Below are 13345 nucleotides of genomic sequence, written 5' to 3'. Positions count from 1 at the left end.
CATTCTTGCCAACACTTATCATCTTTTGTCTTTCTGGTATTAGTCATCCTAGTGGGTGTTAAGAGGTATCTCATTGTGGTTTGTGATGAAGTAAAAGAGCTGAACAGAAGTTTTCAAAGGGTGGCTTGAAAAGACAACGTAAAGTATAATGATGACATGTGGAAACAACTGGAGATAGAAAAAGAAAGAAAACGCTCAGCATTTCTCAAGCCAAAAGAACTGAAGAAAAAATTCAAGCCTCAAGTTCCAATACTGGAGGATTCCATGGGGAAAGAAGATGGAATGATTACACACAGTCACTATACCAAAAAGAATTGGTTGATGTTCAGCCATTTCAGGAGGTAACAAATGATCAGGAACCTATGGTACTGAAGGAAGAAGCCCAAGCTGCACTGAAGGCATTGGCGAAAAACAAGACTCCGGGGATTGACGGAATACCAGTTGAGAAGTTTCATTAAAGAGATGCAGTGCTGGAAGTGCTCACTTGTCTATGCCAAGAAATTTAGAAGACAGCTACCTGGCCAAAGGGCTGGAAGAGAGCTATATTTATGCCTGTTCCCAAGAAAGGTGATCCAACCAAATGCAGAAATTATCCAGCAATATCATTAATATCACATGGAAGCAAAATTTTGCTCAAGATCATTCAAAAGTGGCTGCAGCGGTATATCGACAGGGAACTTCCAGAAATTCAAGCTGGATTTAGAAGACCACATGGAACCAGGGATACCACTGCTGATGTCAGATGGATCCTGGCTGAAAGCAGAGAATACCAGAAAGATGTTTACCTGTGTTTTATTGACTATGCTAAGGCATTTGACTGTGTGACCACAACAAATTATCAATAACATTGCAGAGAATGGGAATTCCAGAGAACTCAATTGTGCTCATGAGGAATCTGTACATGGATCAAGAGGCAGTTGTTCAAACAGAACAAGGGGGCATTGCATGGTTTAAAGTCAGGAAAGTTGTGCGTCAGGGTTTTGTCCTTTCACCATACCTGTTCAGTCTGTATGCTGAGCAAATAATCGAAGAAGCTGGACTATATGAAGAAGAACACAGCATCATGATTGGAGGAAAACTCCTTAACAACCTGTGTTATGCAGATGACACAACGTTGCTTGCTGAAAGTGAAGAGGACTTGAAGCACTTACTAATGAAGATCAAGACCATAGCCTTCAGTGTGGATTACACCTCAACATAAAACAAAAATCCTCGCAACTGGACCGGTAAGCAACATCATGATGAATGGAAAAAAGACTGAGATTGTCAAGGATTTCGTTTCACTTGGATACACAATCAACAGCCATGAAGCAGCAGTCAAGAAATCAAAAGACGCAATGCTTTGGGCAAATCGGCTGCAAAAGACTTCTTGTGCTGAAAAGCAAAGATGTCACCTGGAGGACAAAAGTGTGCCTGACCCAAGCCATGGTGTTTTCAATTGCTTCATATGCATGCGAAAGCTGGACGATGAATAAGGAAGACCGAAGAAGACTTGACGCCTTTGACTTGTGGTGTTGGAGAAAAATATTGAAACTACCATGGACTGCCAAAAGAATGAACAAATCTGTCTTGGAAGAAGTGCAATGAGAATGCTCCTTAGAAGCATGGATGGCACGTGAGACTTTGTCTCACATACTTTGGAGATGTTATCAGGAGGGGCCAGTCCCTGGAAAAGGACATCATGCTTGGTAAAGTAGAGGGTCAGTGAAAAAGAGGAAGACCCTCAACGAGATGGACTGATACAGTGGCTGCAACAGTGGACACACACATAGCAACAATTGTGAGGATGGTGCAGGACCAGGCAGTGTTTCGTTCTGTTGTGCACAGGGTTGCTATGAGTCAGAATTGACTAGATGGCACCTAAAAACAACAAAGTTTAATGACTTTGAACATCTTTTGATGGAGTTACTGGCCATTTGTATTTCTTCTCTGGTGAAATGTCTGTTCAAGTCTTTTGCCCATTTTTGATTAAATGGTTTGGCTTTTTATTGTTAAGTTATAGGAGTTCTTTATATATTCTGAGTATTAAACCCTAATCAGATATATTGTTACCGAGTATTTTCTCCCATTTTGTAAGTTGTCTCTTCACTTTGTTGATGAAGTCCTTTGATGTTCAAAAGTTTTTAATTTTGATGAGTCCAATTTATCTATTTTGTCTTTTGTTGCTTATGTTTTTGGTTTCATACCTATGAATTCATTGTTGAAAACTAAGTCCCAAACTATTACACTTAAGTTTTCTTCTAGTTTTAGCTCTTATGTCTAGATCATTGACTCATTTTGAGTTATTTTTGTATATGGTTTGTCATGGATTGAATCTTGTCCCCCCAAAATATGTGTCAACTTGGTTAGGCCATGATTCCCAGTGTTGTGTGATTGTCCACCATTTTGTCATTTGATGAGATTTTCCTATGTATTGTAAATCCTATCACTATGATGTTAATGAAGCCCTTACTGATGAAGATCAAAGACCACAGCCTTCCATATGGATTACACATCAACATAAAGAAAACAAAAATCCTCACAACTGGACCAATAAGCAACATCATGATAAATGGGGAAAAGTTTGAAGTTGTAAAGGATTTCATTTTACTTGGATCCACAATCAACAGCCATGGAAGCAGCAGTCGAAAAATCAAAAGACACATTGCATTGGACAAATGTGCTGCAAGGCCGTCTTTTTGTTGTTAGGGGCTGTCGAGTTGGTTCCGACTCGTAGCAACCTTATGCACAACAGAACGAAACACTGCCTGGTCCTGAGCCATCCTTACAATCATTGTTATGCTTGAGCTCATCGTTGCAGCCACTGTGTCAATCCACCTCCTTGAGGGTCTTCCTCTTTTCCGCTGACCCTGTACTCTGCCAAGCATGATGTCCTTCTCCAGGGACTGATCCCTCCTGACAGCATGTCCAAAGTATGTAAATGCAGTCTTGCCATCCTTGCCTCTAAGGAGCATTCTGGTTGTACTTCTTCTAAGACAGATTTGTTCGTTCTTTTGGCAGTCCATGGTATATTCAATATTCTTCACCAACACCACAATTCAAAGGTGTCAACTCTTCTTCAGTCTTCCTTATTTATTATCCAGCTTTCACATGCATATGATGCAATTGAAAATACCATGGCATGGGTCAGGCGCACCTTAGTCTTCGAGGTGACATCTTTGCTCTTCAACACTTTAAAGAGGTCCTTTGCAGCAGATTTGCCCAATGCAATGTGTCTTTTGATTTCTTGACTGCTGCTTCCGTGGCTGTTGATTGTGGATCCAAGTAAAATGAAATCCTTCACAACTTCAGTCTTTTCTCCATTTATCATGATGTCGCTCATTGGTCCATTTGTGAGGATTTTTGTTTTCTTTATATTGAGGTGCAATCCATACTAAAGGCTGAGGTCTTGGATCTTCATTAGTAAGTGCTTCAAGTCCTCTTCACTTTCAGCAAGCAAGGTTGTGTCATCTGCATAACGCAGGTTGTTAATGAATCTTCCTCCAATTCTGATGCCCCGTTCTTCATATAGTCCAGGTTCTCATATTATCTGCTCAGCATACACATTGAATAGGTATGGTGAAAGAATTCAACCCTGATGCACACCTTTCCTGACTTTAAACCAATCAGTATTCCCTTGTTCTGTCCGAACAACTGCCTCTTGATCCGTGTACGGGTTCCTCATGAACACAATTAAGTGTTTTGGAATTCCATTCTTCACAATGTTATCCATAGTTTGTTATGAGCCACACAGTCGAATGCCTTTGCATAGTCAATAATACACAGGTAAACATCCTTCTGGTATTCTCTACTTTTACCGGGCTCCATCTGACATCATCAGTGATATCCCTGGTTCCATGTCCTCTTCTGAAACCAGCCTGAATTTCTGGCAGTTCCGTGTCGATACAGTGCTGTAGCCGTTTTTGAATGATCTTCAGCAAAATTTTGGTTGGGTGTGATCTTAATGATATTGTTCTATAATTTCCACATTTGGTTGGATCACCTCTCTTGGGAATAGGCATAAACATGTATCTCTTCCGGTCAGTTGACCAGGAAGCTGTCTTCCGTATTTCTTGGCATAGACTAGTGAGCACCTCCAGCACTGCATCTGTTTGTGGAAACATCTCAATTGATATTCCATCAATTCCTGATGCCTTGTTTTTTGCCAATGCCTTCAGAGCAGCTTGGACTTCTTCCTTCAGTACCATCAGTTCCTGATCATCTGCCACCTGTTGAAATGGTTCAACATCGACTAATTCTTTCTGGAATAATGACTCTGTGTATTCCTTCCATCTTCTTTTGATGCTTCCTGCATCGTTTAATATTTTCCCCATGGAATCTTTCACTATTGCAACACGAGGCTTGAATTTTTTCTTCAGTTCTTCCAGCTTGAGAAATGCTGAGCGTGTCCTTCCCTTCTGGTTTTCCATCTCCAGTTCTTTGCACATGTCATTATAATACTTTACTTTGTCTTCTCGAGCCGCCCTTTGAAATCCTCTTTTCAGTTCTTTTACCTCATCAATTCTCCCTTTTGTTTAGCTACTCGACTTTCGAGAGCTAATTTCAGAGTCTCCTCTGACATCCACCTTGGTCTTTTCTTTCTTTCCTGCCTTTTCAGTGACCTCTTGCTTTCTTCATGTATGATGTCCTTGATGTCATTCCACAACTCGTCTGGTCTTCGGTCACTAGTGTTCAATATGTCAAATATGTTCTTCAGATGGGGTCTAGATTCAGGTGGGATATACTCAAGGTCATATTTTGCCTTTTGTGGATTTGCTCTGATTTTCTTCAGTTTCATCTTGAACTTGCATATGAGCAATTGATGGTCTGTTCCACAGTCGGCCCCTAGCCTTGTTCTGACTGATGATATTGAGCTTTTCCATCATGTCTTTCCACAGATGTAGTCAATTTGATTTCTGTATGTTCCATCTGGCGAGGTGCTTGTGTATAGTCATTGTTTATGTTGGTGAAAGATGGTATTTGCAATGAAGAAGTCGGTCTTGCAAAATTCTATCATTTGATCTCCGGCATTGTTTCTGTCACCAAGGCCATATTTTTCAACTACTGACCCCTATTCTTTGTTTCCAACTTTCGAATTCCGGTCAGCAGTAATTATCAATGCATCTTGATTGCATGTTCGATCAATTTCAGCTGCAGCAGCTGATAAAAATCTTCTGTTTCTTCATCTTTGGCCCTAGCGGTTGGTGCATAAATTTGAATAATAATCATATTAACTGGTCTTCCTTGTAGGCGTATGGATGTTATCCTATCACTGACAGCATTGTACTTCAGGATAGATCTTGAAATGTTCTTTTTGACGATGAATGCAACACCATTCCTCTTCGAGTTGTCATTCCCAGCATAGTAGACTATATGATTGTCCAATTCAAAATGGCCAGTACCAGTCCATTTCAGCTCACTAATGCCTAGGATATCGATGTTTATGTGTTCCATTTGATTTTTTATGATTTCCAATTTTCCTAGATTCATACTTCGTACATTCCAAGTTCCGATTATTAATGGATGTTTGCAGCTGTTTATTCTCATTTTCAGTCATGCCACATCAGCAAATGAAGGTCCTGAAAGCTTTATTCCATCCACGTCATTAAGGTCTACTCTACTTTGAGGAGGCAGCTCTTCCCCACTCATCTTTTGAGTGCTTCCCAACCTGGAGCGCTCATCTTCCAGCACTATAACAGACAATGTTCAGCTACTGTTCATAAGGTTTTCACTGGCTAATGCTTTTCAGAAGTAGACTGCTGGTTCCTTCTTACTAGTCTGTCTTAGTCTGGAAGCTCAGCTGAAACCTGTCCTCCATGGGTGACCCTGCTGGTATCTGAATACCGGTGGCATAGCTTCCAGTATCACAGCAACACACAAGCCCCCACAGTACAACAAACTGACAGACATGGGGGAGGCTCTCTTTAAAGTGCTAAAAACCAAAGATGACTAAGAAGACTAAGGTGTGCCTGAGCCAAGCCATGTGTTTGAGTGCCTCCTGTGCATATGAAAGTTGGACAATGAATAAGGAAGGCTGAAGAAGAATTGATACCTTTGAATTGTGGTGTTGGAGAAGAATATCGAATATACCATGGGCTGCCAAAAGAACAAACAAATCGGTCTTGGAAGAAGTGCAACCAGAATGCTCCTCACATGCAAGGTTGGTGTGACTACATCTCACATACTTTGGACATGTTGTCAGGAGGGATCAGTCCCTGGAGAAGGACATCATGCTTGGTAAAGTAGAGGGTCAGCAAAAAAGAGGAAGACCCGCAATGAGATGGATTGACATAGTAGCTGTAACAATGGGCTTGAGTGTAACAGTGATTGTGAGGATGGCACTGGACTGGGCAATATTTTGTTATGTTGTTCATGGAGTCACTATGAGTCGGAACCAACTTGATGGCACCTAACAACAACATGATGTTAATGAGATGGATTAGTGGCCGTTATATTGATGAGATCTACAAGATTAGATAGTGTCTTAAGCTAGTCTTTTTTGAGATATAAAAGAGAGAAGCAAGCAGAGAGATATGTGGACCTCATAACACCAAGAAAGCAGTGCCAGGAGCAGAGCACATCCTTTCGACCTGAGGTTCCTGTGCTGAGATGCTCCCAGACCAAGGGAAGACTGATGACAAGCACCTTCCTCCAGAGCCAACAGAGAGGGAAAACCTTTCCTTGGAGCCAGCACCCTGACTTTGGATTTGTAGCCTACTGGACTGTGAGAGAATAAATTTCTCTTTGTTAAAGCCATCCACTTGTGGTATTTCTGTTATAACAGAACTAGATGACTGACACATGTGTAAGGTATGGATCCAACTTCATTCTTCTGCATGTAGAGATCCAGTTGTCCTAGCAGCATTTATTGAAGAGACCATTCTTTCCCTATTGAGTGGACTTGGCACCCTTGTCGAAAATCTGTTGACCGTAGATATATGGGTTTATTTTTGGACTCCAAATTCTATCCCATTGGTCTATATTTCTGAATGAGTTAAGTAATGTTCCCACCTCTTCTATTTTTTTGGAAGTTTTTGAAAAGGATTTATGTTAATTCTTCTTTAAATGTTTGATGAAATTTCCTGGTGAAGCCATTAGGTCCAGGACTTTTCTTTGTTGGAAGGTTTTTGATTACTAATTCAATCTCTTCACTTGCTGTGGTTGTGTCAAGATTTTCTGTTTTTATCGTGAGTTAATTTAGGTAGTTTATGTGTTTCAGAATTTGTTAGTTTCACCTAGGTTATCCAGTGTATTGGCATACCATTTTTTACAATATTTCCTTGTAATCCTTTTTATTTTTGTGGGTTGGTAGTAATGTCCTCCCTTTCATTTATGATTTTAGTTATTTGCACCTTCTCTCTCTTTTTTCTTTGTCAGTCTAACTAAAAGCTTGTCCATTTTATTAACCTTTTCAAGGAACCAACTTCTGGTTTAGTTGTTCTCTCTATTGTTTTTTCTGTTCTGTTTCTTTTATTTCTGCTTTGAAATTTGTTGTTTCTTTCCTTCTGGTAACTTTGGGTTTAGTTTGCTTTTCTTTTTCTAGTTCCTCAACTTGTAAAGTTAGGTTGTTAATCTGAGATCTTTTGTCTTTTTTTTTAATGTGAACATTTACCACTGTAAATTTCCCCTTAAGCTCTGCCTTCACTGTGTTCCATAAGTTTGGGTATGCTGTGCTTTCAGTTTCATTCATTTCTGAGTATTTTCTGATTTCCCTTTTGATTTCTTCTTTGACCCACTGGTTGTTTAATAGTGTGATGTTTAATTTCCACATATTTGTGTAATTACCAGTTTTCCTCTGTTAGTGAGTTCTGGTTATATTCCATTGTAATCAGAGGAGATACTTTGCATGATTTCAATCTCTAAAAATTTATTGACACTTGTGAACTAGCATATGATCTGTCCTGGAGAATGATCCATGTGTATTGTACCATTGTTGGGTGGAGTGTTTTATATATGTCTGTTATGCCTAATTGGTTTATAGTGTTGTTCAAGTCCTCTATGTTATTATTGATCTTCTTTCTAGATGTTCCAGCAGCCTCTTTTTTTTTAAAATTAAATCTCTGTCCTTCGCTTCCGTATTTTAGGCTCTCTATTTTTTATGCATCAAAGTTACTTTATTAAGGAGGGAGGGAATCTTGACAGTAAAAAATGAATTCAGTGAAATAGCTAATAGATGCATGGCTGTTCATTAAATTCAGCTTAGTGAGTAGATTTAACACATAGATTGCCATATCTCTAGTTTAGCTAAATATTTACTCTTTGGAATATTTTGCCCTTCCTTATAGGACTGTAGGTATACCCTCTAGTTGTAGGTCCAGATTTCACGTTACATAGTGATTTGGTAGTCAGGTTTATTTCTTTCCCCAGAATTCACTTACCGTTTCTTTTCATAAATCTTTATGAGATAAAAGCCATAAGGCTGATAAGTCGAGATGCTCAATAAATGGATATTTTCTTGCTCCTCCCCACATGCAGTCCTTTCCTCAACCCTAAGCATTTTATGCTATTTTCTGGTGTCGTAACCCATTTCCTGCTGGAGAGTTAATGCCACCACTACACTTCTCTTTATTTTAACTGAGGCAGACTTTCTAAATAGTCTCAAAGGCGTTTCCCTCTCCCTCTCCCAGTGCAAATATATTTTTTCATCTTTTACTTGAATTCCTCCTTTATAAACGGAGTTTTGCTGCTTTCTTCCTCCTTTTCAGTCATACCGTCCCTTGACCTTTACCAAATTCTGTTTTTAACACCTTTAGGGTCAACATTCACATCTTATGTAAGCCTTGATCATTAGGTTGGTATTTGAGCTTCTCACTATAATTTTGGTATGTATGTAAATACTGGTTAGATTTGTTTTTCTAACTAACATCAAAACGCGTTAAGAATCAAAGCAGTTTAAACAGGTGGGAAAGACTGGCAATAGATCTGTAGGCTGAGAGAAACATACCATTTTAGGAAGAAACCATTTCTGAATACTAAGCACTGGTACACACATACACACTTCCAGTGATGAGTTTTCTAAAGAAACCAGTATTTCTTTATCTTGAAATCAGTTGCTAATATACTTATTGAGTGCTTATTCTGAACAATGAATGCCCCAGCATCAATAAACAAATGAACAAGTCTTGTCCTTGGTCCTGTTAGAGGACATAGATAGATAATATATATAAAACAAGGTAATTATAAAACATCTCAAGAGCTGTAAGAAAATTGCTAAGTACACTAGACTCTCAGAAGTAGAGATTAATCATAGTTGGGTCCGTCAGAGAAAGCTTAATGAAAGTAACACATTTGAGTGGGGTTTAAAGGGTTTGTTATTCTTTGTTTAAAAGGAGCCAAGAGAATAATTTTTAGTTGTTAATGAATTTTTACTTATTATTGTCAGCTAATAGAGACCCTGTAGTAAAAATTCTGGGCTCGGATTATAGTACAACCAAGAGAGAAGACTCATCTACGTTCAATGGTCTTGATAAAATGACCAAAGGTGATGACCCTGAGCAAGAGATTAAGACGAACGTTGCCATGCTGATTCAGCACTTGGACATGCATCTACTCAATTATTCACTAAAACATATTGCGCTGTGAGTCTTTTTGAAAAGGAAACTTCTAAAAATTATCTGAAAATTGCTTTCAGCATTTTAGAGAAAACGCATGAAAAATAAAACACGGGAGCTGTTGCTATTGATTTAACATTAAATTTTACTGGAACAAAATTTTAGTTTTATTGGGTGGTTATGGTTTGAAAAATTAAAATTTACAGTTCACATCGCCAAAACATTTGAGTGAGGCTTCATCTAATTCTGAAGACATTAAGTGGCCTTATTATTTTCAAAGACTCTTAAGAATGTTATATAAATGATTCAGTTATCATGCAAATATAGAGCTTGTGTAGTCCAGAACGTGTTTATTTTTCTGGGATGATTAAAATACTTACAATTAAGTGATGAAATAAATATTTAGCTGAATATATTTAATGTCACATTAAGTGCAAATCATGAATTTCTCAAAGTTTTACCAGTGCTGTTACAACAAGATTATAACCTGGCTAAAATAAACTTCAATTTTAATTACAAAAGAGATATCTCCCCAATGTAATGCAATATTTTCATGGGTTTTCTATAGATTCTGTTTTAAAGCATTTAAACTTATTTTTTTTAATGTTTATTTCAGAGAAATACGTTTAAATCCATCAGCCATTAAGAACGATATAGATTTGCTGAAACGTTACTCAGGAAAAGGAGAACAAACAGTCCTGGAATCTATCGAATATACCTCAGGTTTATATCTTTTCAGATTCATTTTATGTTATATATTTGCTGTTAATTGCCGTCAAGTTGATTTCTACTTTCGGCGACCCCATGTGTCAGAGTAGAACTGATCCATAGGGTTTTCAAGGCTGTGACCTTTCAGAAGCAGCTTGCCAGACGTGTCTTCCGAGGCGCCTCTGGGTGGGTTTGAACCGCCATCCTTTCTGCTAGTAGTCGAGTGCTTAACCATTCGTGTCACCCAGGGACTCCTATGTCATGTACACTTTCATAGTTATATTTTTAAAAATGCTTCAATGGCTACATTTAAGAAAATGAAAAATTTTCAGTAATATCTATGTTTTGAAGCCAACACGTTTTACAAAACTCTAGGCTAAGGAACTCCTATTAACTGACTGACACTTGGTTTCAGATTATGAGTTTTCAAATGGATGTCGCGCCCCACCTTGGAGACAGATTTATGGGGAAATGTGTTATGTGCTGGTGAAACCGCACGATGTTGAGACTTTGTGCATCACTTGCAGCACAGAAGGAGTATTTTTAAATGGTGTAAGTATTTTTTTTAAAACTAAAACCAGTTGAATTTGGACCTTAAGCCAAAAAACCAAATCCATTGCCATCAAGTCGGTTCCAACTCAAAGGGACCATATAGGACAGAGTAGAACTGCCCCACAGGATTTTGAAGGAGCATCTGGTAGATTCGAACTGTCGACCTCCTGGTTAGCAGCCGAGCTGTTAACCAACCTTAGCTAAACCAAACTGAACCGAACCAAATCGAACCGAACCAAACCAAACCTGTTGCTGTCCAGTAGATTCCGACTCACTGAGACCCTATAGGACAGGGTAGAACTGCCTCATAAGGTTTCCAAAGCTGAAATTTTTATGGAAGCAGACTGTTACACCTTTCTCGCACGGAGCGGCAGGTGGGTTTGAACCACTGACCTTTTGGTTGGCAGCTGAGCGCTTAACCCATGCACCACGAGGGCTCCTTTTAGACCTTAGCTAGGTATCTGTAATTGATGCTGGTGTGTCTCAAGGATTATATCCATATGACCGCAGAGTATGAAACGCTGTTCTGTGAGATTGGAGCAGATTCATTTGCTATGCATTTTCTGGACAAATCTAAAATGGTCTCAGAATTAGCTTCGTTGTTCACCATTGCCAGGTCATTAAGTCAGTCTTTTAAGAAAGGGGCTTCAAAGTGACTCATTCTACTTTATAAATTAAAACTTCTTTAACAATCATTTCACAGAATATTCACTCAGATATTGAAGGAGTGAAAAGGCAAGAAGGGAGCATTGAAATATAGAAGTAATAATGGCAGCTTCTGTCCTAAGGGTTGGGGGGCCAAGGGAAGAAGAGGTGGTTATCAGAAGCTTGGAGGAAGTGCCCCACGAAGCTGGGACCCAGACCTCTGGGGAAGGGGTGCTTCCAGACTATGCTGGTCCCCTAGGAGCTCAGAGGAGGGCCCCACAGAGCTGGCCCCACAGTGCTGCCATAATTGTGCCGGTACCTTGGGAGCTCAGAGGAAGATCCTTGTAGAGCTGACAGAGTTGGGCCCAGACCTTTGAGGATGGAGCACTCATCAGCTGATAATGGTATTTCTGAGGGGACGAGCCTAGTTCAGCATCCCTGGACTGTGAGGGGGGGAAAAAAACTCTGCAAATTAGAATCAACTGTTGCTACTGGAAGCAACTGCCACTGCCAGAGGTGAAGGGCCGTTGCTGGGGTGACTCTAACAGGGACAGTGGGTAAACAGGAAGGAGCATAGCATGTCCTTCCTTCAACCTTCAGTCTTCTTTTAGCTTCTTGTTGACTGAACCTAAACTAAGCTGGCAAAGGAGAAATAGAGAGAAATACACCCAGCCCTGAGTATCACAAAGCAGAATATGGATGGGTGGGTTGTGAGCCAAGAGAGAAACAGCACATAGCCTTCTGAATTTTCTGGATTAAAAAACTTGTGATTGGTCTCATACCTATTCACTGAACCTTGTTAGAAGGAGCGGGACTCAGCTTTCTCCTCTGCAGCATCCTGCCCTCAGAGTCTTCAGTGTACCTTTGGAACTCCCAGGCATATTCTACAGGAAGGACCCACATCCTTAATGGGGACCCAGCTATCCTGGGGCACTGCTTGCAGAGTCGTTGTACCTTGGCTTGAGTTAATCTCTAAATGCCGGTGCCACTTTCCTGATTCCTCATCAGCGTCTCTTCTTTCTTACATGCCCATTTGCTGTGTTTCTTGTTAGCATCACATTTAGCTTATTTCCGCAGAGCTAAGGTAAATGACCTAAATGTGATTTTTTTGTTTGTTTGCTTTGATTTTTTAGAGAAGTAAACTCTTGAATTAGGAAATAGGGAAATAAAAGAAGGAATGATTTTCTTTGGTTTTCTAGAGTCAGGCAAGGCATCTTTGCTTCTGTCAAACAAACGTGTGTGTGTGTGAGGTGTGTATATGTATGTATGTGTATGTACACACATGGTTTTATTTGATGTGAAAACATCTAAGTATTCCATTAAGTTGTAAAAGCGAAAGACAAGGAATGTAAAACTATTAAATAATTACAACAAAGTTTACAACACAGCACATAATATATACATGTGATCTGTTATAGGAGAATAATAGGGGTAGGGAGAAAAGGGAAAACGAGAACCGGACACAGGCGAGATGGAAGAAGGTGGAGGGGCAGATGGTTACTGGAGATCATGACCCTAGAAAATAAGCCGACCACAACCGTGCTACCTACAGAACAACAGCAGAGTGTGATCAACAGGCACGTAGGCCCTTCCTAGGTGGCATTCTCATCTTCAGACCTTTTATGACCTCATCATTAAGGCTCATGATGTCATAATGCATTTTCACAGTAGAAGAAAGGGTGCAGAGGAAAGGAGGCTTCACTCCCCTATTGGATAACAAGAGTCCCCTTCATGCTCATAGCAGGTACTCAGTAAACGTGAATGAATGAGTGGGGAGAGAACATTAACTTAGGGGGGAATGTATGTTTTGCCCATACATTTCTTGTATAAAGACCACCACCTGTACCCATTAGAAAACAGTACGTGTGCTTAGGTTGTAATATATTGATCACGTTCTTATATTGCTCTTA

General features: G+C 39.7%; 1 protein-coding gene across 6 annotated transcripts in view; it reads left to right on the top strand.

Annotated features, from left to right (window-relative positions):
• ODAD2 (outer dynein arm docking complex subunit 2) overlaps window positions 1-13345 on the top strand; it is a 266790-nt gene that overhangs the window by 14845 nt on the left and 238600 nt on the right. For 5 of the 6 annotated variants that reach the window (XR_002785889.2, XM_023548827.2, XM_023548824.2 and 2 more), the window contains 3 exons: window positions 9362-9557; window positions 10147-10253; window positions 10654-10790. Coding sequence is in view for 4 of the 6 variants with exons in the window: in XM_023548827.2 (XP_023404595.1) it covers window positions 9362-9557; window positions 10147-10253; window positions 10654-10790 (440 nt within the window). In the remaining 2 variants the exon portion in view is untranslated. The other variant, XM_064284958.1, reaches the window with a different exon arrangement.

This window comes from Loxodonta africana, chromosome 4 (genome assembly GCF_030014295.1).
Source record: "Loxodonta africana isolate mLoxAfr1 chromosome 4, mLoxAfr1.hap2, whole genome shotgun sequence".
Taxonomy (NCBI): domain Eukaryota; kingdom Metazoa; phylum Chordata; class Mammalia; order Proboscidea; family Elephantidae; genus Loxodonta; species Loxodonta africana.
This window is presented reverse-complemented; position numbering and strand designations above follow the sequence as displayed.